This window comes from Magnolia sinica, chromosome 6 (genome assembly GCF_029962835.1).
Source record: "Magnolia sinica isolate HGM2019 chromosome 6, MsV1, whole genome shotgun sequence".
In the NCBI taxonomy this organism is placed as follows: domain Eukaryota; kingdom Viridiplantae; phylum Streptophyta; class Magnoliopsida; order Magnoliales; family Magnoliaceae; genus Magnolia; species Magnolia sinica.
Genome location: NC_080578.1, coordinates 1,551,423 through 1,577,388, shown reverse-complemented (window position 1 = coordinate 1,577,388; position 25,966 = coordinate 1,551,423). Strand labels below are relative to the sequence as shown.

Here is a 25,966-nt window from a genome sequence, read left to right as displayed (position 1 = left end):
TCTGAACAACATGACATTCCACTTGTACACATGAGTTGTTAATGCACACGTGTGCATCTTTTATTTGGATTGCACATTGTATTTAAGCAATAGAGAACTCACCTGAAAAGAAATCAAAATAATTTGAGCCAAGCATTTTCCTTGAAATGACGTAAATTATTGCAGTCTAAATAGAAATTCTCATAAAATATGTATTGCGACTATCCAACCTTAGACATTGTCCCCAAGCAAACAACTGTAGCAATGTTTTTTATCCATGCAAACAGACTTATTAACATATATATCAACAAAATGAAGAAAGTCTAGCAATCTATTTTACACAAAATAAAAGAAAAAAACATCACCCAGTAGTTTCGACTCACTACTCACACTCCTCGCCAGATTTTTGCACTAACACGACTCCAAGTGCAACAATGGATGCATAAATTGAATTTGGTACCCTTTGGACATACTTACCAATGCCTGGTACTCCCTCGGTTGCCCTCTTTGTCATCAGTGCCACCATTGGTGCGACAACCATTGCAATGATCAAGTTTCGGCTAACCACGCTCAGCGTGTCAGCCGTCAGCTTCTGGATAAACCCCGCGAATTCTTCCCGGTTGAGTTGCCCATCAAGGTTAACATCATATGTCTGCACAAAATCAGTAAAATATTTCTGTAAAGATCAGTACAAATTGAGTGGCATCCACCAATGTAAATGTCGGGGAGGAACTACATATTGTTAGGACATATTGGGCTGGGCATTGTATTTAACAATGGCAAATCGAAGCCCATAGATTCGAATTTCAAAGCATCTACTTATGGTCATCCAAAGCCAGCATATGACAAGAATAGTTTGGGCATGTCGGGCACACATAACATACTATTCATTCCAATGGATAACTGGTGAGAAGCATAAAATGGTAAGTAAATGGGTTGATGTCTGAAAGCCGCCCAAACAAATAAAAAAGAATTGGGTTAGTGAATTGGCTAGAGATAGGGTGCCTATGGATATATGAAATCCATGCAGAAATGGAAATTGTTTTCCACTGACAAGACAGTTGGGCTGTTTGGATACATGGATTCCACACAGTAAACTGTTATCCTTGGTCAGAATTCCCCGGCATAAGAAACAAGCTGAAGCACCCCATTTTTGGAATCCTATTTTCGATAGTGACCATGGAAGTTATCATCTGGTAATCATTACGTTGTCCACAAAATCCAAACGGAAACCATGTATCAAAACACACATAGATGAAGAAGAATGTGAATCGACTCTTGAGTCCTAAAATGCAAATAAATCATGCAGCCATAGCTGAAATCCTCCTCTTGATTATTTAGTTTCTCATGCTCCACTCTTTGACATGAACTGCCTCATGGCTTTTTTGGCATTCGATTAGACGGACACCCTCTGAATTCCAAATAGTTGATCTACTGTTGACTTTTTTCTTTTCTTTTCCTTGGAATATTAAAGTCACAACTACTGCGAAAGCAGGGTATAAATGGTGAGGAAAAGCCAGAAACAGATGGAATGCCTGCTTATCTAAGGGTCTGTTTGGTTTTCCAATTTGCTATGAAATGCAAAGTGAATGAGCCATCATTATCATTTCGAGGTGTTTGTTTCAACAAGAATTATGGCTCATAAATCAAGATAATATGCTTGTAAAGGAAGTAGGTAAAGTAAATTGTAATCATTACATTTTCATATCAAAGCTACCATTTTTTACAGTGATTTGTGGGTGAAACAAACAATGTAGCAAAATCATCATTGCAGTCAAATGTAAGTGATGTCACCACAAAATTACAAGAGTAAATAATCATTACCCATTTACAGCCATTTACCGTTGTAACTGGAATACCAAACAGGCCCTAAATGAAAAGCTAACCATTCTGCCACGATGAATGCCCAGCAGTGTTCTGTTTATCATGCTCCATGCACTACATCTTATTGACAAGACAAGCCCCAAAAACCATCATATGTTTCTTGGATATTTGGTATTTTAGTGATGTGATGGACATGCCACAATTTTCAATAGTTGCCCCTCTTGTAGGTAGTGTTGTATTCTTCAAAGACATTCAGATCATATACTCCCATGAAATTCCAATTGAAGGGACCCAATATCCAGATGAAACTGAGACTGGTATTATAAAGAGATGATTAATAACATTCCACAACAATACCATCATCATGAACAAGCCATGCGTCATCTGCCTATTCTCCATCCACCTTTTCCTCAGTTCTGGAAATCATCCATTTATAAGCGGATTCGAACTAGTTCCGGTTGGTCGTTGATAACTTTTCTTACAATTCACTGCTTTACGAAAGAAATAATCAAGTGAACCCCATCCTTAAACTACCTTGCTTTGTAAAGTTTGAATTCCCTGAAATTTCTGTGGAATTTGTGCATCGGTTTTTGTTTAGTAAACTATTGATTTGCATTAACATGAGTTCCACAACCGTTCCCTCACATATTAATTGGAACCGACCTTCTGTGCTTTCTCATGCATGGGTCATAGAGAATACAGAAATGCTTGCATGCAGCACAAAACTCTATATGACTTCCATGTAGCAACTGTTGGATACGGACTCATGAGGCCTACTTGTGGGTGGTTCCCATGCATTTCCCCTTCAAAATCCCTCTTTCAATTTTCTCTCAGATTTTTTATTTTTGAATTCAACAAAAAGAGGTTGCGATGAGGAATAAAGATCGAATGAGAGAGAGTTAACCCCTACCTCATCCGAACTCCTCTCCTATCCTCTCTGACCGCTCCCTTTATAAATAAATAAATTAAAAAAAAAAAAAGGGAGGCATTCCCAAGTTCAATACACCTCAATCGAGAGAATGTCCAAGGAGAGTAAGGAGAAGTGAAATTGCATATGGACCACTAGGCCTGCCCCTAGATGATCTAAACGATTGGTTGTAATCCGGGGGCCATCTTAACTGCAGGATTAGAGGGGTAATCAGATACTCTCCGTTCTCATAGTGCTAAGACAGACATTTGGACATAGACCAGCCATCTTTAGCTTCATGCAAAAGTCCCAAGATTATGTAGATACTGTCAGATCCTGTTGGTCCACTCATCCAGCCGTTCATCATTAAGCTCCTCATGGTGCACAATGCAGGAAACATGTGGTGATTGGAATGTTGTTCTGGTGGGGCATCTTGTGGATAGGCCACATCAAGGGGAGTGGACAATTGCAATGATCTGATGTGTTACCTGCAAAAGGAACAGTTATAGCAACAGTACAAATTGAACGATTAAAAATGGCAACAACTGGATGGTGAGAATTGTCCAATCAGTGGAATTTTTGGCCTATACAGCCAATCCACATGGCAGCCCACCAGATCAACAGTCCCAATCCAATCACCACATTTCTTCCAAGTGCATCTTGAGGAAACTCCATGGAACTCTTAGGCAGCACTGTTTACTAGCATTCCTGTACAGAATAAGGTCCAAGATAACAAGGCGCTGTGTCCTACACAGTTGACCCATATTGCATGGAGCTAAACATATATTAGGAAGAAGATGAACAAAACGAATGAGTCAAGATGCGAAGTTTGGCAAGCAAATGTGGACAAAGATTTTTCCAATCATACTTTTGGCTACAGTTGCCAAGGTAATTTTCTTGCAGCTTGCAGCTTCTTGGATATTGCAGAAGACATTTTTGCTAGTCAATAATATCAAAACAGAAAGTGCACACTATTCATTTGGCCCACAAAGGAGTGCAATTTCAAAACAACATTGCATCTTTCTTTATTTCTTTTCACCTAGACAAGCTACAATCATGCACACAGAAACCTCAGAAGCTGACAGATAAGTGACTCCAACCCAAGGTAAGGTTGAATTTGAAAGCCTTTTTTTAGAATGGTGAGTTTCAAATGCAGTCTTGCCACAGTTAACTAGCAGATTGCATAGAAACAAGGTAACACGCGCACTTTTTCTCTTTTATTGTTGCAGTTCATTGGAAGCCTAAATGTTAACATGGATTACCCCCAGCGGGAAACTCAGTGGAGAAGCTTATTACATTACAAATTAAGCCTTACTGTCAAAGTCTAAGCACCTCAAGAACAATGGAAGTGGCTTTCACATACCACATCATATGGATTTGACCCATGGTTGTGTTATGCCTAAAGCAGATGCTATATGGGAAAGTTTCAAGAGCTACCTTCTATGACATGATGCATGTATCAATGATTTACAATGCATATGATACGATAGTCAATTCAAAACCATAGAAAGCCAGAAAGAGTGCCTCCCGTGTTACTTTAGAGTTTAGACATGCGATTGTCGTTTATTATTATGAGGGAGGGTTGCTAGCTCCGCATGCACCTTTACACACAGAAAATATGCCAACATCAGATCTGCATGGGGCATATACATGAAGAATAAGGCAGCCCCCACATTGAACATGACCATAGGAAGAAATCAGCATGATCCACTTGTCAGGTGGGCCAACTCCAAACAAGAGGAATGGGCGGCTCAAACAAAATTGCCAATGGTCCATTAGACAGACATGTGGCCCGCTTGATTAGCGGACCGGTTTGATATTTGCATACCACCATCCTTTTGGTGGTGGCCACCTTAGACACCGCTTGAATCAACCCACCTGCCAGGTTGGACAGCAGTGTAAAGGTGCAAGTGGATGAGGTGGAGCACGGGGCTAGCAAAGCTCTATTTGTAGTTACCTGAGCTGCACCTTTGTTTCTCAAATGTAGCTCTGTCAATCATACGATCCTGATCCCCATAGAAGAACAGGTAGAAGCCAACCAACCTCATTAAAACCAATAAATATTTTATTGTTTTAGGTTTGACCTTTCAGCCTATAAGTATGACAAAATAAATTGAATGACTTGGTATGTAAACCAATTGGCTTGTGACCATGACTAACAGATGGCGGCCAATGGATCGACCCTGTCAAAAGATTGCCATATCCTTCACTAAGTTAGTGCACTTAGAAAAGTTTATATGCCAAAAACCCGTCCCACAACATCAAATGCACATCAAAATAGCTCTGGAAACAATATTAGAGACCTGATGACCAGTACAGGAATAAAGCTTACCTCCATCATAGCTTTAACACTTGCTTTGGAGGGGGGATCAATGTGAGGTCCAGGCAAATGCTTGTTGATATCACTGCAGCAGAACATAGCCAAGAAAAAAAAAACCACCAGTATAACAACAACCCAAACATAGTAAAAAACAAATCAAATATCAACTTCTTTGAAGCAAACTATTACTTGTACACAAACAGGACCGCAATGTATAGATCTTCAAATGCCAAATGATCTTTCCCATAGTCATCTTTAAAATGATCGAAGACCTTATCAGTAATTTTTCTAAGTTGCCTCTGCCGCCATTGCTGACCTGCACGGACATAAGAAGAAGACTATTTAGAACCAGCAGAAGACTATTTAAAACATTACCAGGGATTGAAACCTCGATCACTCTCTCACACTACATTCTCTACCGGCTCATCTAACAAATGGGAGACTAAACCAGCAGAAGATCACATGAATTCGAAGAAAATCCACCTAATACTGGAAAGTATGGGGGATGTGAAATAATTGTTCAGGCTCAAAAATAGATCAAGTAAAAGCCTAGAAACAATTTCAATGATACATATTACTGGAACTGGAAAAAAAAAAAAACTTGAATCCTGAAAAGGGAAAAGTTGGACCAGTAGCCCAAGGACTCAGAGCCTAAAATTGAAGGGAGCAAAAATGGTGGTCCATGGGAAGTATGGCTCTCTTCCATCAGCCAATGGCAGGCCATATATTGAGGTGGATTACAGAATTGGCTGTCTTTGAATATAATCAAGATCGTACAAAATTAAATGATGGGAAATGATCGGCAGCCACCTAGCCACCCAAATTGGTAGTTCACCCAAGCCCTCCAAAGATGCAGCCCATTTACGGTGGTTATAACTACTCATATAGTCGGTCCAAAGTACACGTGCCATGGCATGAAAGTTGTAATGACTGGATCACCTTTTCATTCAATCAGTAGACCTTCCCATTACCCATGAATCGTTGGCCATTTTGTTTTAACCATCTATTTGAAGGAAACCAATCCAATGATAGGAACGTCTGAAATATGCAATTCTATGATACAGTCCATATATGATGGTTCCAATTAATAGCATATCTTCCTCGCATGGTCCATCATCTCATGATGGGCCCGAGGCCTCTACAGATCAGCAAGGGTCAATTCAAATTCAAACAAAGAGATAAAAGGATTAGGTTAATAGCTGTTGTAATATATTTGAATTGTAACCAACTTCATCATATAGGGTTGTAATCCCTTTAAATAGAGACCCACCTTATTGGGTCTGATTGTATTGAGAAAAAAATACAATTCAAACTATTCAAGTCTTCATGGCATCAAAGCCAAAGGCTGCTTATTTTTAACGGCTCAGATCAACTGATTGCTTCTCTATTGCCTCTCATGGGGCCCTTGTGTGGACCCCATGCCCCCAGCCTCCTTCGAATCCCCTTTTCAGATTCCTTTCTTTTTTGCACATGTGGGCTCCACCAGAAATTCCTTCCTCTATACGAGTCACATTTCCATTCAAATCTTCTTTCATGCCATTACCAATTACTCTACAAGGGTTAAAATGATAGTTGGCTATCGGATGAGCAATTCTAGAGGTTGACCAGTTTTCACTAAAAGGTAGATGGATCTATGGAGTAACTTATGGCTATGGTCAGGATTTTGAAGATGAAGAGAGGAGGACAAATGGGAACGAAGCATGGTGAAATATATGACTAAAGATTACAGTATCCAAATTTGAGGAATAAAAAACAAAAGAAAAGAAAAAGAAGTGTAAAAAAGGGGGTCAACGGGTCCTGATCCATGAGGACTGTACTGCCATGATGAGCCCAGACCATATAAATGGGGCCCATGGTTTGGCAATCGTGACCATCGAACTGATGGGCCTAACTCCGGATGGTGATGGGTCAAAAAATTTCAAGACCTGAAGATCTAACCAATCTAAGCCCTGGCCTTTCTCCCTACTCTTGACGTATATTTTTCTTAACATCATTCACAGCCCGCAGATCAAGGCCATCAGATCAACGGCCTTGAAAGCAGTACCAGTGGCCCCAACTGTACGTTATGGGCGCATCAGGACAGCATATGCATGTCCTTGTGCATCAGGACCTAACAATTCCTCTTCGAATTTATAAAAGAAGAAGAAGAAGAAGAAATGACAGAAACTCCAAGAAATCAAAACCTCCATTACTCTCTAAATAAATAAATAAATATTCCCAAACAGATGACACCATGCAAGTATTGCCAAAGATCCTCCAAAACCCTAAAATCCATCGAATTCCAAGATTCTTATAAAAACCAGACGGAAATTTCGAGAACGGACGCCTCGAACTGCGAAAACCCTAGAACTGCCCAGAGACGAGCATCAAGAGCGAAACAGCCCTCTAAAAATGCGGATTTTTTTATTTTTTATTTTTGCAGAAATCGCAAGGAAATACAAAGAAATGAATCTACAAGAAGAGGAGATTGCAGAAATGAGAAAAGAGCCTATACCTTGGAATTTTCCTTGGATCGTAGCTAAGACCTGCCCCATGAGAGAGAGAGAGAGAGAGAGAGAGAGAGGAAACGTTACGAAGTGGGAAGTACGAAAGAAGGCAAAGCTTCCAAGTAGAAGAAAACAATCCTCGAGCATTGGGAGAAGAAAAACTTTAATACTCTGGCACAGAGTGATAGATGATACGTAGGCACTCAAAATTTACTTAGAAAATGCATGCGTGGCATATGACTAAGTCAAATTAGACTTTCCAAGTTATGTTTCAGAGTTTAGATGTATCTTGAACTAAAAATTACTCTTATTTGATTAACTGACTTTCAGATTCGTGGGCATTTATTGGACGGTTCAGATGAAAACATCCAAAAGTCTTGACAAGTGTCCACGAATCAGAGATCATGATCGTTTAAACCATATGATTTTGAGATTGTGAAGTCAAGACAGTGGATTCTACAGTTTATTCGGTTTAATCTTAGTTAATATATGCCAAGTATAGAACTTCAAGTGTCTGCGTATCAAGTGTCATACGCCGCCTGAGTAGCATATAACTTCCATTCGGCGAGACGGACATCATTCATAACACGTGGCACTCGCTGAGTAGGCGGGATAAATATTCAATCCTGCGCGAGCGGGAGATGATAGAGTGGAGCGGGGAGAACTGGAGTACCGTGTAGCCATCTCTCCACATTACACGTGGCAGAGTGATGTATCGATCGGACCCACAGATATGCTGACACTAGGATGGATGGTTTACTTTTTAAAAATTAAATTCATGGACTGTCTGTCCATTTCCTTTTCTACAGTTTATCCTTGACCGTTAGCTGTTTTGGTTTTCACCATCATTTTTAATGGCCACAGATCAGATGGATGGGAATGCATAATCGGTGTGATCTTTGAGATATGAAAGATCCATGATATAAAAAAGCACGTGGTCGGATCCAATGCTTACATCATAGTACAAGAGTACTGTAGAGAGATGGTTGTATCATATTCCGGTTCTTCCGGCTCCACCACGGCGATAATTGAGACAGATGATATGGGTAGCGACAGATGGGAACGGATTGGCTACTCCCCCTGCCACCAGCCAATGGCTGGTGGTCGGTGTTCTGTGGGCCCCAACATGATGTATGTGTTTCATCCATTCCGTTCATCTATTTTTCCAGATCATTTTATAGTATGTATTAAAAAAAAAATTTGAGGTATATCCAAATCTCAAGTGGAATACATTACAGAAAACTGTGTTTAATGAGCATTGACCATTAAAAACCTTATGGGGTCCATAAAAGTATTGGATCAATCTGATATTTGTTTTTTCCATTCATCTGGACCTATATGACCTAATTAACAGATCGGATTTCAAATAAACAGTACATTGGGCCTTAGTAGGATTTTAATTGTGGATATCCAATCACTATTATTGGATGAACGGAATGGATTAAACACATACATCATGGTGGGGGCCACAGAGCACCGACCATGGGCCACAGAGCACCGACCATCAGCCAATCCGTTTCCGCGATAGAAGAAGGGAATTTTAATGGTGCCCGACCGTCGTTCAGTACTGTTTCCTGTAATGTTGTGCCATTGATATCGAGTATACCTCGTCTTTGGACTCGTATGATAAAATAATTAAAAAAAAAAAATACATGGACAGCATGGATGAAACACATACGTGGGGTGGGGCCCACAGACTGCCGAGCACCAACGATTGACCGGTGTGGGGGAGTAGCCGATCCGTCCCATTCTCGGGCGTTGCTACTTCACTTCAAGATCGTACAACTCCTAAAAGCAATGCATGGACAACGGCATTTTCGTTTCAAATAATATTTAAAAGACATCAAAAGGCCTCTCTTAGGATACATAGAATGCCATAGCTTACTGAGTAATTAATCTAAACTTCAAGGACAGTACGGCCAATTTCCCATCGAAGAACTGGAATAGGGAGCCGTTAGGGTGATCCGTGAATCAGCCGTCCATTTAGCTTTCCATTCAAATTACCGTTTAAAATGAAATTCAGTGGTCCTATTTCAACAAACAAGTGTCCAGTAATCAGAGGTTAGGATTGCTTCACTAATTTGGTTTTGGGACTCTGAAGCAACCTAGTCGGATTAATTTATGTTAGCGAGGCTACATGTACAATTTCTGAGCAGCTGTATATCAAGTCTCGTACGCAGTCGGTGTTACAAAAATATTGATTTTAATAAAAATATTTTAATAATAAAATAAAATATAATTTAAAAAATTGTTTTGAAAAATACTTTTTTACGGATTTTTTGGAAATAGTCCCACATGGAAAAGAAAAGAGAAAAACCTTTGGTTTATATGAAAGATGTGGAGTATTATAATATTTACCTACCTAGTCCTTGGACTATGGATATTACGTGTTCCAGTGCTACGCACTGGAACACCGGCGCGCGCGCTCGCGCTCGAGCACGGGCTCGGTGCGAGGGCGTGGGCATGTGAGGCAGTGTGGCTGTAGAGGCGCTAGTGGTGTACTTTGCACTTCGCACGTCCTTCGCGAACCGGAGCGAGACGTGTGCAACTAAGTGGCTATGGCAGATGGCTGGTTAGCAGAGAGACTAAAAGACTTTGAGAGAAATCTCTCAATATAAATAGAGGGACTGAAAAGAGCTGTTGCAGCAGAAACTGTAACAGCTGAGCCATTAGTGCAGGGTCCAGTTATAACTGCTACATGGCTAGCCCAACAGCTAGAAAACGGCTAGTTGTTATCTCACAACAGTCAGCATGCAGCAACTTAATGGTCCATGCACAACAGTCAGAAAACGGCCATAAAACGACTAGTTTTCCAATAGCCAAAAATGGCTTAATGGAATTTAAGTCTCTGGACCATTACCCCCTAGCCACCATAGCCTATAAAAGGAGGACCTGGATGGGTTTCCAAACCATCTCAACTCACTCCAGCAAACTCATACGAACTGAGACAGCCAGCCCCTCTCCACTCATAATTTCTAGTGTTTCCAGCAACAAAGCAAGACTTAAACCTTAGCTTGAAGAACATACCAGCGGTGTGGTCTAGAACGGTTCAACTGAACCAGTAGCTGAAGATTAGAACTGACCTGTGCAGAAGTTTTTCTCTTCTTTCTTCTTCTTTTGGGATTTTTTCTTTTATACTGTAATACTGCCAGAAAGTGTGTAATTGAGTTCCATTTGGTGGGCCTTCATGTTTGTTGAACGCAGACCCACACCAGGCTCGTCGTATCCTAGAAGCTATTTGCCTGTAACCTCTAGCATACTCAATTCACTTGAGTAGGGGCAAATAACGCTTTAAGGACACCGTTTCAGACGTGCTTCAGCCTGTCCTGATTTCTGATTATTTTGCACTTTTCGGTTTCCACATTATACAGAAATACATTAATTTATATAATTTCTAACAATCTTAAAGCGTTATTTTACTGATGGAAGCCGACAGTGTTTCATCCATCAAGTTGATGAATCAAGACTTGATACATCTTGATCGGTTCGATGGAACCAATTTTACAAGATGGCAAGACAAGCTGAAATTTCTCCTGACGGCGCTGAAGATCTATTACATATTAGATCAAAATTTGCAATCACTACCTGAAGCATCTGACAGCGACACACCTGAACAAGTAGTTGCCCGCACTAAAAGATCCGAAGACGAACTCTTGTGTCGAGGACACATTCTGAACGCTCTCTCCGACTGCCTGTACGATCTGTACCAACAAATGTCATCAGCAAAGGAGATCTGGGCCACTCTGGAATTCAAATACAATACTGAAAAAGAAGGTACCAACAAATTTCTCATCGCCAGGTATTTTGACTTCAGCATGGTAGATAATAAACCGCTGCTGTCCCAAATCCAAGAATTGCAACTAATAGTAAACAAAATCAAAGCGATAAAAATTGATCTTCCTGAATCATTTCAAGTCGGGGCTATAATCGCCAAATTGCCACCGATGTGAAAAAACTATATAAACAAGTTGCTACATAAAACCGATGACTACACACTGGAATAAATTCAGAAACACCTCAGGATTGAGGAAGAATCCTGTAACCGCGATAGAAAAAATGATAACGGGAATACCTCGTCCAAGGTACATGTTGTAAAAAACACTAATAACAAATATCCCGAGAAGGACGATTCCTTGAAACCTAATAAAGGGAAATTCAAGAAGAACACCCAAAAGAAGAACGAAAAGTTCAAGGGCCCATGCCATGTTTGTGGAAAAACTGGGCACTATGCTCGAGTATGCCGCTATCGCAAATATAAAAAAGAGGCAAGTGCAATAGAAGAAGGCGATATAGTGGCTATGATCACTGAGGTGAATACCATTCAAAGCAAAGTTCTAAGTTGGTGGTATGATACTGCCGCTACTGTACATGTGTGCTACGACAAATCAGCCTTCAAAATCTATGAGGAATTGACCGATGGTCAAGAAGTCCAAATGGGTAATGAAGTCCGATCGAAGGTCATCGGCAAAGGAACTGTCGAACTGATATTCACATCTGGAAAGAAAGTGATTTTAACTAATGTACTGCACGTCCCAGACATGAGACGAAACTTAGTTTCTGGGGATCTTCTGGGAAAACCAGACATACGGGCGGTGTATGAGTCAGGTAAACTGATTCTGTCCAAAAATGAAAATTTTGTTGGAAAGGGATATGCTTGTAACGGAATGGTTAAGTTTTCTCTGAATGAAAGTAGCACTTCTGCGTATATGGTTGAATCCGCTGGACTATGGCATGATAGACTAACCCATATAGGGTATAGTACGTTGAAGTTCATGGCTAAGAATGGTTTAATATCATACACAGATAATGAAACCGAAAAATGTGAAGTATGCATAAGATCCAAAATGACAAAGAAACCTTTTCCAAGTGTTGAAAGATCGTCTCAAATATTGGATCTTGTGCACAGTGATATCTGTGAGTTACACGACATTCTTACTCATGAAGGTAAACGGTACTTCATAACCTTTATAGATGATTGCTCTAGGTATGTGTATGTGTACCTATTAAAAAGTAAAGATGAAGCATTAAACATGTTTAAAATATATAAAGCAGAAGTAGAGAATCAACTGAATAAGAAAATAAAAATTCTCCGTAGCGATAGAGGGGGAAAATACTTCTCCAATGAATTCGATAACTTCTGTGAAGAACATGGACTGATACATCAATGTACAGCGCCATACATACCTCAACAAAATGGTATAGCTGAAAGGAAGAATAAAACATTAGTAGAAATGGTCAACTCAATGCTGATAAGAGCAAAGTTGCCACTAAGTCTATGGAGAGAGGCACTGCTTGCAACATGCCATATAATAAACAGAATTTCATCTAAAAAATATAAAATATCTCCATATGAAACATGGAGAGGTATAAAACTTAACCTAAGATATCTAAAAGTGTGGGGGTGTCTTGTATATTGCAGAACCCCTGATCCAAAAAGAACTAAGTTAGGACCAAGAGCTATTAAGTGCGCCTTCGTAGGGTATGCACAAATTAGTAAAGCTTATAAACTTCTAGACATAGAGTTTAATACAATAATAGAATCAAGAGATGTTGAGTTCTTTGAGAACTCACTATCCTTGGAGTCAAAGGATAATGAAATCCAAACTCCTAATAGAGAACCAAATAGCACAGCTCCACAGATGGTGGAAGCTCCCATTGAGCCTCGTATAAGTCAAATGATAAGAATATAGAAGAGTCTAGGAGATGACTATATAGACTCACAACGTGTCATTTTCCATCTTGTAGAATGAGATAGAAAAAATGTTATAAGAAAAATACCTATAATAATGACTATAGAAGATGATCCTAAAACATATAAAGAGGTCATATCCTCTAGAGACTCAGCTTTCTGCAAAGAAGCTATAAACGATGAAATGGAATCTATACTATCAAATCAAACATGGGAACTAGTTAACTTACCTCCAGGTTCTAGACCCATAGGTTGTAAGTGGGTATTTATGAAGAAATATCACACTGATGAGACTATCCAAACCTTTAAAGCTCGACTAGTAGCTAAGGGTTTTAAACAAAAAGAAGGGATAAATTACTTTGACACATACTCTCATGTAGTTAGGATAACATCCATTAGGATATTATTTGCGCTAGCTTCCATACATCATCTTCACATCCACCAAATGGATGTAAAGATCACATTCCTAAATGGTGACCTCAATGAGGAGGTATACATGGAACAACCTGAAGGTTTTGTTCTACCAGGAAATGAAAACAAAGTATGTAGATTAGTCAAATCATTGTATGGATTAAAACAAGCACCAAAACAGTGACATGAGAAGTTTGATTCCAAAATACTTTCTTATGGGTTCATGCATAATGTAGCTGACAAATGCATATATTCTAAAGTAGATGGTAGTTACATCATTATTATTTGTCTGTATGTTGATGACATGTTAATAATAATTAATAAAATAGAAGGTGTAACTGAAACAAAAAGATTTCTATCTTCCGTATTTAAAATGAAGGATCTTGGACAAGTTGATACCATTCTTGGTATCAAAGTTAAAAAACATTGTGGAGGTTATGCTTTGTGTCAATCTCATTATATTGAGAAGATACTAAACAAGTTTAACCATCTAAATATAAAAGAAGCAAAGACCCCATTTGATCCAAGTATCAAGCTAAAAGAAAATACTGGAAGAATAGTTGCACAATTAGAATATGCGAGTGCTATAGGGAGTCTTATGTATGCTATGCAATGCACTAGACCTGATATCGCATATGCTGTGAGTAAACTTAATAGGTTTACTAGTAACCCTAGTACTGAACACTGCAATGCAATAAATAGAGTCATTGGTTACTTGAAAGCAACCAAAGACTTAGGACTATTCTATTCAGAGTTTCCTGCCGTATTGGAAGGATATACCGATGCGAGCTGGATATCGAGTGCAGGGGACAACAAGTCTACTACAGGGTGGGTATTCACCCTAGGAGGTGCAGCTATATCTTGGGGATCCAAGAAACAGACTTGTATAACGCATTCGACTATGGAGTCTGAATTTATAGCCCTGGCTGCAACAGGCAAAGTGTTGAGTGGCTAAGGGATCTTCTATTAGAAATTCATTTCTGTGTAAAGCTTATATCGGGTGTGTCACTACATTGTGATAGTGAAGCCACATTAGCTAGAGCCTATAGCAGGACTTATAATGGTAAGTCTAGACATATTAGTCTTCGACATGATTATGTCAGACAATTGATTCGAGATGGAATCATTGTTATGAAATCAAGCAATAACCTGACAGATCCTTTCACTAAACCTCTACCGAGAGAGGTAGTAAAGGCTACATCTAGAGAGATGTGGTTGGAACTCTTCAACCAAAGTTCCACCAGTGATGGTAACCCAACCTAAAGTCAAAAAATCTCTAATTTTGGGTTTAATGGGTAAGAACAAGTCACTGATATGTGAAAAAATTTTCGGCACTAAAATTATAAAACCTCATCCATAATAGATAAGTGTTGAGTGTTACGATAGAGGGTTGAGTCTTAGAATTCTTAATGAAATCTAGTCTATAAGAACAAGTATCTTATAGTAACGAAGATACTGGAAGGATTTCACCTATATGAACGTAGAGATGGTGTCGTCTCTCATGAGAGTTAGGAGTTTTTCTCTCGAAATCGTTCATGAATTAGGATAAGCACATGGGCATTAATTGTGCTGAGCAAGATTGTGGGAACTCTAACAAACACATAGCGAATATGTGTGTGGTATTTTCAATTCTGTTAGCTAGAAATAATTGGTTCAAAGCTGCAGCTACCAGTCATTTCGACAGAGTTTTGAAATACTTACATTAAGGAAAGATTAAAATCGAAAGATATCTTTCTTTATGCATATAAACAAATTATTCTGACAGTATTGTTTAATCGAGAAATATTTTTATAAAAAATCAAGTGGGGGATTGTTGCAAAAATATTAATTTTAATAAAAATATTTTAATAATAAAATAAAATATAATATAAAAAGTTGTTTTGAAAAACACTTTTCTACGGGTTTTTTGGGAATAGTCTCACATGGAAAAGAAAAGAGAAAAACCTGTGGTTTATATGAAAGATGTGGAGTATTATAATCACGGGCTCGGGCTCGATGCGAGGGCGTGGGCATGTGAGGTAGTGTAGCATGGGCACGGGCACGAGCTCGGGCTCGGGCTCGGTCTCGGTCTCGGTCTCGGACTCGGTCTCGGTCTCGGGCACGGGCTCGGGTTCAGTGCGAGGGCGTGGGCATGTGAGGCAGTGTGGTTGTAGAGGCGCTAGTGGCGCACTTTGCACTTCGCACATCCTTCGTGACCTTGAGCGAACCGGAGCGAGACGTGTGCGACTAAGTGGCTATGGTAGGTGGCTGGTTAGCAGAGAGACTAAAGGACTGGGAGAGAAATCTCTCAGTATAAATAGAGGGACTGAAAAGAGCTGTTGCAGTAGAAACTGTAACAGCTGAGCCATTAGTGAAGGGTCCAACTGTAACTGCTACATGGCTAGCCCAACAGTTAGAAAACGGCTAGCTGTTGTCTCACAACAGTCAGCATGCAGCAACTTAATGGTCCATGCACAACAGTCAGAAAACGGCTAGTTTTCCAACAACCAGAAATGGCTTAATGGAATTTAAGTCTCTGGACCATTACCCCCTAGCCACCATAGCCTATAAAAGGAAGACCTGGATGGGTTTCTAAACCATCTTAACTCACTCCAGCAAACCCATACGAACTGAGACAGTCAGCCCCTCTTCACTCATATTTTCTAGTGTTTCCAGCAACAAAGCAAGGCTTAAACCTTAGCTTGAAGAACAAACTAGCGGTGTGGTCTAAAACGGTTCAACTGAACCAGTAGCTGAAGATTAGAACTGACCTGTACAGAAGTTTTTCTCTTCTTTCTTCTTCTTTTGAGATTTTTTCTTTTATACTGTAATACTGCCAGAAAGTGTGTAATTGAGTTCCATTTGGTGAGCCTTCGTGTTTGCTGAACGCAGACCCACACCAGGCTCGTCGTATCCTAGAAGCTATTTGCCTGTAACCTCCAGCATACTCAATTCACTTGAGTAGGGGCAAATAACGCTTTAAGGACAGCGTTTCAAACGTGCTTCAGCTTGTCCTGATTTCTGATTATTTTGCACTTTTCGGTTTCCACATTATACAGAAATACACTAATCTGTATAATTTCTAACAGTCGGAGTATCAAATAACTCCTCAAACGGTGAAAACTAAAAATCCACCTTTTCACGGGAAACTTGGCAGGCTGGTGAGCAGATTAGGTGCGGACCCCGGCCTCACCCAATAACCCTTCCTTGATGTATATACTCTAAATCCACACCGTCTATCCACTTATCTAGATCATTTTATCGTATGAGCCAAAAAATGAAGCAGATCCAAAACTCAGGTGGACGATACCATAGGAGACACCGGTGATTGAAGGCCCTACCATTAAAAACTTCCTAGGGCCCACCATAATATCTACGTGTTGTTTATTTTTCATCTAACTTGTTGATAAGGTTAAATTAACATAGATAAATGGAAGAAAAAAATATCAGCCTCATCCAAAACTTTCATAGCATATTAATGGACAATCACCCCGTTTATCTAAGGAATAGTTCACATTCAAAATGTTTTGCTTCATTTTTTGAGTCATACAATAAAATAATCAGAAAAAATGGACGTACGACGTGATATAGAATTCATAAATCAAGGTGAGCCCTGTACTAAAGGCATATTCGATTTTTAAGCTCAATATAGCTACCATGTAAATGGGTAATAATTATTTACCTAGGTCATCAGGGCATCTTTCCCAAATGCAAATGTGACACGTTATTTTTTTAATACTTGAATTGAGAAATTTATGAAATCAATGTAATGCCCATCGTGATGCATGTGACTTATTCACACCGCTCATTTGTTATGTCAGCCAAATTTAGGGCATGAGATCAAAAATGAGACAGATCCAAAGCTCAAGTAGTTAACCTTACATTTTTCAAGGTTACATAAAACGCCTCATTCCATCAATTTTTAAATTGACCCACCTTTAATTCCGGTAGCAAGAGAATTTTCCCACGCTTTAAACAACATGCTTCTCCTACTATACCGACCCTCTTCAAAAATTCCAAAATTCTCTTGGTCTTGTACGAAATCTCTCAAGTTCTTTCTCCATGGCAGTCCATCCATTGCTCTCTTCTTCCTGAGCAAAAGAAATAAGAATGGTCTAGATGTCTAATGTAGGGGATATTAGATGACTTTCTACTTTATGCACAGGGGTAATTTTGTCATTTAAAAAATTAGTTATTTTGTTGATTTTCCATTGCAAAAAGTAGCGGGAGGTAAAGGAAGTGTTTTTTTCAAATACATAAAATTAAGGGTTTTTCTGTTTTGACATTGGAACATTTTCGTATTATTTCAATGTCATTGAAGTGACTTCGATGTTATCGAACAGTTTCATGCAAATTTTTATAGAGTTGCAATTTTGTAGGATTTGTTTTCTATTTTGATTGTGATTCTCCCAAATGCTATATATTTGGTTGCAGCCAGGATTAGGAGGTATCCAAAGGGTTTCTAATTCGTTCCAAGGTTTCAAAGGTATAGCTTGAGTTGATTTGAGGTTGTTCGGATCTGGTAATCTCTCTACTCCTGCAATTTGTTGCTTTCATAGTGATATATGTCGCTTTGTGCTATGGTTTTTTCCCGAAATGATTTTTCCACGTTAAAATTGTTGTGTTCTCTTTGTGCTTGCTTGGTGCGATTGGATTACTCTACTTAACTCATCTCCATGTGCTTCTACAGTCCCCCAACATTATCAAGTGGACCCCACTTGTAAGTTGGGTCCAGCCATCAGCCATCCATTTACCTGATGAGTGGATCACCTAGTTTTTGCACTAATGTTTATTTTCATAATGGTTCCCACCTCTTGGGAGGCTCACACGTCCTGCAAATGTGACCCGTTGCATGAGAAAAACAGTGTAGAATGGCAAGCCTAGGATATTCTGGTTGCATGTGATCATTCATCTTTATCATACGCTAATATAGGCGCATCTAACGGTCCCAAACAAGTGACTGATCGTATGTGATCATTCATCTTTATCGTGTACAAATATAAGTGCATCCAACAGTCCCAAACTAGTAATTTCAACAATAAGCATGCATGCATTTTCGACAATATAGATAATTACAGGGAAGACGTAAGAACTAGTTACGAATCAGATGAGAAATTACAAAGTAAAATGTTCGTGACGAATACAACTGACTGGAGCATACACGGACCTGATGCAACTGGGTTCGACCTTTCAGCCCCAACATGGGTTCACTGCGAAAGCGATCTAATAAAGCAATCTAATAAACAGAGAGGCTGAAATCTTGGAGAAGTACAAGTGCAACAGTGTATGCAGAGATGAAAATTGGAGTTGGAATCTTCTCTATGACTTTCTCAACCCAGGGCACCTTTTTGCCTGAGTTTTTGGTGGCTTCAGCCATTGCAGGGGCTGCTAAAAGAGCTAGAAAGAACTTGTTTACAGCAAAGAGGCGCAGTTCTTTGTAGATCCAATCCAAAATCAACAGATAGAACCGTTCCCGATCCAGCCCTTCAAGCTTTTGAGCACCGAGAAGCTGCTGAATTCATTATCAAACCAAATCCAAAATCCATAAAATTTTCTAGCACCCATGTCAAAGTCAGAAAGATTGCATGAATAAACAGATAGGAAATATCTCAATGATATAGGATAGTGCACAAACTTCAATACATAGAATACGCATCGACAGGGTTGGTAGAACACAGCTCCCACCACTTAAAGATGGTTGGCATGAATCCACAATGCATATGTCAAAATGTGAAATTCAAAATGCCCTTTTGAAATGCATGTTATGATTTCCATGCACAATTTACAGATAAGGGGGAGATGTGCACACCAGACACCATGCCGACAATCTTTTCCCCATAGGAAAAATAACCACACAGCTAAATATTTTGGGCAAGGAGGAATGGGTGTTTTCTTCACAAAACATGTGCCGATAGGGCAGGCGTGCATGAAATCTGGATCATTCATCAAGAGGGTCTGCATAAACATACCATTGCCCAAAATCAGGCTGATCCACTCATCAGGTGGCCCATGTTAAATATGCGTACGCTTGATAGTAGTTTCAGATTCAGTTGCATTTACTTGATGGCAGCTTAGTTTTTTCTCTCATCTTCTAGTATTTCTACATTTTTTTATTTAATAGAGATATTCCGAATTTCCTATTCTATTTTAGATATCCCTAAAATTTACATGCTATCAGAGTAAGGTTTATCAGAATCCACTTATTTGTGTATTTGGAGGTGACCAATCCAACTCATATCAAGGGTTTCTCAAAGCCAATTTATTTATGGCAGACATCTGATGAATTTTGAGTAGATTTTCTAGTTTTTCCAACTTCTGTAACCTTTCATATGTTGTTGATTATTTGGTTGTATCTCCCAAACACTCACTGGAATCATGCAATCTCGGGCTCATTTGGAAAATAATCCAATGTACTCTATTGGCAGTTGTTTTTATTATTCATGCCTTCTTAGTCTTCTTACTACTCTGCCACCTACTTAAAGTTCATGTTCTCTGATGCATATAAGTGAATCATCTGTGGATTCTAAGTGGACCCGTTTTTTCCTTGACCCATTATGCAATTAGTCTGCTGGAGGTTTGCTAAGCCCACAAGTTTGTAGAGCCCTACCTATCCACATGCAAGCACATGTGCCAATATGTCACGAATGTGCGAGACTGAGTGTTCCTTCAGGTGGGCTACACTATTTAGATCTTCTGGCCTAAAAATCAGGCCATTTCACTCCTCAGGCAGGACACAAAGTATAGAAAAATCAATTGCTAGAAAAGAAAAATAACCGCCCCTTTGTTTGGCACATTGTGGTGTATGTACCTGAGTGAAATGGGTTGATTTTTTGGTAGAAGATCATATCAGTATGTTGCAACTGACGGAAAGCTCGGATCTTGAACATGTGCGCCATACTTTCTGGGCTCAGAAAACCTTATGTTTGGTGATCTAACTTCAAATGCTAAAATTTTAAAGTTTGAGGCATCATATAGAGGATTAAACAGAGGGCATACCTCTACCATGTTTCTAACTATTTCAGCAGAGGGGGGTTCCTTGTGAGGGCCAGGAAAACTCTTATTGATTTCACTGAAATGAAATAAGTGAAATTTGATAGTGATCATATTCCAATAAAAAGAGGGCATGTACATAAAAAGACACTGCAAAATCTTGAACGATAAATCATAGAAGAGTGAGTCATTCTTACTTATAGACCAACAATGTAGCGCAGTGAAGATCATTAAATCCCAAAAGACCGCTTTCATTTCCTTCTATGCACTGATCAAATATCTTATCACATATCTTTCGCACGTGTTGCCTGCCTAGAACATACAAGGGGAAAAAAAAACATACTCTTACCATGAAAGAAAATGGAGCATGCACTCAAAGAATAGTTGAAGAATTGTAAAATAAAATCTCATTTTCTTACAATGCATGTGTTAGTGTGCAGAGATACCGTTTCCAGTTCCACTAAAAAGTAATGCTTAAATGATGGTAAATATATGATGTTGAATGATGGTGATACTCTTGGAAGGAGATGTTACTTTTAAGATGGCATTATTACTTTTAAGATGGCATTACATGAATGATTGCTTTCTTCGTCTCCATTTGTGCGAAGTAAAAATGACAAGCCAAGGCTTCCTAAAGGGGGCTACTTGCTTTTGTCATGGCCTCAACCATAGTAGTGGTGTCATCTCTAGGAGAGCATTAAGGATGTGTTTGGATGCACAAATGAATTGAATTGCAAAAATTCACCTAAGAGGAAATGACAAAGTTGATGATCATATTGCAGTTACATTCCTTTCTACTCCGAGGTGAAATAACGGGATTGCAACTTGGAACAAGGAGAGTATAATATGGATTTCTACACTTATTAGACTTATAATCGTTATGAACCTCAATGGTAGACAGCATGGCATTCCAAAATGGTTACATAACGGCCATGACGGCTGTTACATAATGGTTACGTGGTAACCGTTACAGCTGTTACATAAAAAATGACCCATAAAAACAGATTTTTCTTTTGTGTGTGTGTGTGTGTGTGTGTGTGTGCGTGTGTGTGTCATAACGATAACGGCAGGTTATGGAACACCTTGGTAGACAGGGTGCATTTCAACTTTGAGGTCTTAGATTCCAACCCAACTTGCCCATGAAAAAGAAGAAAAAAGAAAAAAGAAGGATAATGCATTCAACAAGCCCTAACAAGATGACCACTTTCATGTTCTCTAATTATCTACTTAAAAAGGGGGGAGAAATACTTTGAGTAAGATAAGTTACTCTTTTGAAAAATGGATAGCTTGATGCTTGCTTGGGGTTGTAACACAAAACTAAGCGTTTTCTATTTGCACTTATTCTTTCACACAAGAGAACTTAAAAAATTAAAGCTTTCACAAATAGTGGAACACTCCATTTATTAAAAAAAAGTCAAGTTTTTGTTCTTCCTTGTTGGATTACCGAGTTCATCGTCCACAACTACCTCTCGCGACATGAATCATCCAATTTTCTTTTGACTTGGCTGAGTCACCTAAAAAAAACTCCAAAAAACTAATCAATGCCTTGTCAAGTTTCTACAATTATCTACTTAAAAAGGGGGGAGAAATACTTTGAGTAAGATAAGTTACTCTTTTGAAAAATGGATAGCTTGATGCTTGCTTGGGGTTGTAACACAAAACTAAGCGTTTTCTATTTGCACTTATTCTTTCACACAAGAGAACTTAAAAAATTAAAGCTTTCACAAATAGTGGAACACTCCATTTATTAAAAAAAAGTCAAGTTTTTGTTCTTCCTTGTTGGATTACCGAGTTCATCGTCCACAACTACCTCTCGCGACATGAATCATCCAATTTTCTTTTGACTTGGCTGAGTCACCTAAAAAAAACTCCAAAAAACTAATCAATGCCTTGTCAAGTTTCTACAATTTAGTAGCCTCACCAAGTCAACGCATTTTTTACTCAGTGTGGCATAAAAATGGGATTGATTCAGGCAAGTCGTGTGTTGACCAGGCAATGTGGGTGAGTCTACTTACCATATAGTTTAAAAACTTCTATATAGAGGGCCTGTTTGGGGTGAGGGAGAGCAATGGCAACATGTAGCCAACTTAGGGGTTGTTTAGATCCCTATAAAATACTTTAGCTGTAAAGGGGTTAAAAACATTACAAGGGCCATTTGGATGCCTGCAATTGCCTGTAAACACTTTACAGAGTAAAGAGGCTTTTAGAATCCAGACATTTTGTTGTGTTTTAAAGTACAGGTAATCCTATTAAATGTCCAATGGTCTTTATCTTTCTTTTGAATTCTTCGAGGGAGGCATGCAACTAATAGTCTCTCTCTCTCTCTCTCTCTCTAGCTTAAAGCCAAACAGGATAGACTGTAAATACTTCACAACTAAAAATGTTTCGGGTGTAAAGTGTTTACAACTTAAATTTATCGGGCATTCAAACAACCCCTAGCGTTGCCACTTTGTCTAGTTGAACCACAAGGATCAGAATGCAGGTGTTTTCTTGTGTGGGACCCACATGTTCCATGGATTGTTTGCCCCAAACAGGCTAGTGGAGATTCGTTTTCTTTTTAATGCAGGCGTTGTGCTTCCGCAGCAAATTAATATCATTCACAGCATGTGTATTAGCTCATGAATGTCTTTTCACTGAGAATCCAACCCCAAGGCTAAAGAAACCGTCAGGCATGAAAGCAAAGGGAAAACTACCAAAATCATATGACAAGATGAGGGCGTCTCGAAGTCCTTTAGAAAGCCAATATATATAAAGACGCAGAAACCTCACAAAACCAAAGAATCATAAATACAGAAACAAGAGAGGACCTCCGAAAGAAGGGAAAAAGGAAAGGGAAACAAAATAATGGAAGAACTTGCCTTCGGCTCTCCCCCAAAAGCTTCCCAGCTTTTGGCCCATAGTTGGAATGAGAAATGAGGTAAAATCAGCAAATCTTCCTCTGCTTAGTCTCCCGTCTGTATAAAGCAACTGCCATTTTCTTCTTGTAGGCTTTGATTCCAAGGCAGGAATTCCCCGTATCCTTCTTGCAGGCTTTGATTCCAAGGCAGGAATTTCCCATATCTCTCGATCTTCCTTTCCGGGGCCACTCTTTTGCTACTTAGTATTTCATAACAACTGAGAGTAAATAAAGGAGCCAAAAATAAAGATGCCACTCTTTTGCTCCTGAGTATTTCAGGAAATAAAGATTTAATAAAAATTAAATAATGTCTGAGCCCGGGTTCGAACCGGGGACCTCTAGTGTGTGAGACTAGCGTGATAACCAACTACACCACCCAGACTTAGTTATTATTGTTCTGGTATTTAAATACTTAATTAGATCAAATCACAGGCACCCTTAATTGACTGTGCCCGTCAAAAAGCGTACTGTGTAAACTCTATGGGGTCCAACGTGATTGAAATATTTTATCAACTCCTTCCATACATTTTAACACATAATTTTAAGGCTTAATCCCAAAAATGAATTGTATCCAAATCTCAAGTGGACCTCACCACGGGAAACAGTGTGAATTGAAATTCTACCATTGAAAGTTTCTCGGGGTCACAGAAATTTGGGATCAAGCTGTTATTTGTGTTTTGCCTTCATCCACGTCTGTGTGATCTTATGAACAGGTTAGATGAAAAATAAACATCACTGTGGGCCCTAAAAATGTTTCATGGGTGAAGGTCATTATTCCCACTGTTTCTTGTGGTGTGGTCCACTTGAGATTTCCTCATATTTAAATTTTGGATTGAACCAATAAAATGATCTGAAAAAACAGATGGACGGTTGGATAACCCACATACATTCACAATAGGCCCAGCTGTGTTTACTCAGTACGATAAAAGCGTACCGAGTAACTCAGTACGCATGATCCGCTACTTTTAAGTTCGCTCGAGGGAGCACGAGCGGTTCTGGCACGCGATTGGGTTGTTCTTCCCACTGCAATTGAGACCAGAGCAGCAGGAGCGATTCAAAGAAAAACGGAGAGAGATGCCTGCGCAGAAGGTCGAGACCGATCATCAGGACACGGTTCATGATGTGAACATGGATTACTACGGGAAGCGCCTGGCCACGGCATCATCCGACGCAACGGTCAAGATCATCGGCGTCACAGCCACCTCCCAGCAACTCCTCGCCACCCTGATGGGCCACCAGGGCCCGGTCTGGCAGGTTGCGTGGGCCCACCCCAAGTTCGGATCCATCCTCGCCTCATGCTCCTACGACGGTCGCGTCATCATTTGGAAGGAAGGTTCCAACCCCAACGACTGGTCTCAGGCCCACGTCTTCACCGATCACAAATCCTCCGTCAATTCCATCTCCTGGGCCCCACACGACCTCGGCCTCTGCCTCGCCTGCGGCTCCTCCGACGGCAACATCTCCGTCTTCACCGCCCGATCCGACGGCTCCTGGGACGCCGCTCGGATCGACCAGGCCCACCCCGTCGGCGTCACCTCCGTCTCCTGGGCCCCCGCAACCAGCCCCGGCGCCCTCTTCGGATCCGGCCTCCTCGATCCGCCCGTCCAGAAGCTCGTCTCTGGTGGATGCGACAACACGTTGAAGGTGTGGAAGCTATACAATGGGAATTGGAAGATGGATTGTTTCCCCGCCCTCCAAAAGCACGCAGACTGGGTGAGGGACGTGGCGTGGGCCCCAAATCTTGGGCTTCCGAAGTCAACGATCGCAAGTGCCTCGCAGGATGGGACGGTCGTCATATGGACGGTGGCGAAGGAAGGGGACCGTTGGGAGGGGAAGGTGTTAAACGATTTCAAGACACCGGTGTGGAGGGTGTCATGGTCATTGACTGGGAATATACTAGCAGTGGCGGACGGTAACAACAATGTGACACTGTGGAAAGAGGCGGTGGATGGCGAGTGGCAGCAGGTGACGACCGTCGAACCCTAGATCGAGGATCGCATTTCATATCTGCTGATCTACTAGCGGTTTCTTTCTTTCTTTCTCTTCTGAATATTTTTGTTACTAGTTTTTGAATACTAAATTCTGTTGAGAATATGAGTGAAAGAATTTAGGGATGGCGATGAAGTTTTACAATATCATCTTGGAAAAATCTTATTTAGTATATCTGAATTTTGTTCCATTTCATTGCATTTCTCTATCTCAATTTGTATCTTAGAGCTCGTTGTAGCAGTGGATATTAAGTCCTGTAGAATGCAGTGGATTTTGCAAATCAACTTTGAGGTAAGAATGCAGAAAAGGCTCTCTTGAGGGATTTTGATTCATCTGATATCCAAATCCCTCTCAAAATCCTTGCTACCAAGCAACCCAAAAAATGAAATCCACACAATTCCCTCTGAAATTCTGAATCCATGCTGCCAAGCAAGCCGTAGTGTATCTTGACACATAACATTAGGAAAGCACATTGAGGGGGGTCATTTGGCAGCAT

General features: G+C 39.9%; 3 protein-coding genes, 1 long non-coding RNA gene and 1 other non-coding gene across 6 annotated transcripts; 2 read left to right on the top strand and 3 right to left on the bottom strand.

Moving 5' to 3' along the window:
- Window positions 1-223: 223 nt before the first annotated feature.
- LOC131247903 (uncharacterized) lies at window positions 224-7,671 on the bottom strand. The gene is made up of 4 exons (XM_058247856.1): window positions 7,525-7,671; window positions 5,220-5,346; window positions 5,043-5,115; window positions 224-631 (listed from the first exon to the last, which is right to left on the bottom strand). The coding sequence occupies exons 1-4, from the start codon at window positions 7,661-7,663 to the stop codon at window positions 362-364; spliced, it is 609 nt and encodes a 202-aa protein (XP_058103839.1). The 5' UTR covers window positions 7,664-7,671; the 3' UTR covers window positions 224-361.
- Window positions 7,672-18,610: 10,939 nt separating this feature from the next.
- Window positions 18,611-23,583, bottom strand: LOC131247901 (uncharacterized). 2 transcript variants are annotated; one of them, XM_058247854.1, is made up of 4 exons: window positions 23,440-23,583; window positions 20,783-20,893; window positions 20,592-20,664; window positions 18,611-19,107 (listed from the first exon to the last, which is right to left on the bottom strand). In XM_058247854.1, exons 1-4 carry the CDS (start codon window positions 23,481-23,483, stop codon window positions 18,832-18,834), a joined length of 504 nt encoding a protein of 167 aa, XP_058103837.1. In that variant the 5' UTR covers window positions 23,484-23,583; the 3' UTR covers window positions 18,611-18,831. The 2 variants fall into 2 exon arrangements, with proteins under 2 accessions (XP_058103837.1, XP_058103838.1); XM_058247855.1 differs by having other exon boundaries at window positions 18,611-19,104.
- LOC131247902 (uncharacterized) lies at window positions 21,248-21,752 on the top strand. Its single transcript, XR_009172080.1, has 2 exons — window positions 21,248-21,348; window positions 21,656-21,752. It is a non-coding gene; the product is annotated as an uncharacterized LOC131247902 (long non-coding RNA).
- Window positions 23,584-23,789: 206 nt separating the features above from the next.
- Window positions 23,790-23,863, bottom strand: TRNAV-CAC (transfer RNA valine (anticodon CAC)). Its single transcript has one exon. It is a non-coding gene; the product is annotated as a tRNA-Val (tRNA).
- A 598-nt stretch (window positions 23,864-24,461) lies between these two features.
- On the top strand, window positions 24,462-25,670 carry LOC131247900 (protein transport protein SEC13 homolog B-like). Its single transcript, XM_058247853.1, has one exon. It carries the CDS (start codon window positions 24,556-24,558, stop codon window positions 25,465-25,467), a length of 912 nt encoding a protein of 303 aa, XP_058103836.1. The 5' UTR covers window positions 24,462-24,555; the 3' UTR covers window positions 25,468-25,670.
- Window positions 25,671-25,966: the final 296 nt, after the last annotated feature.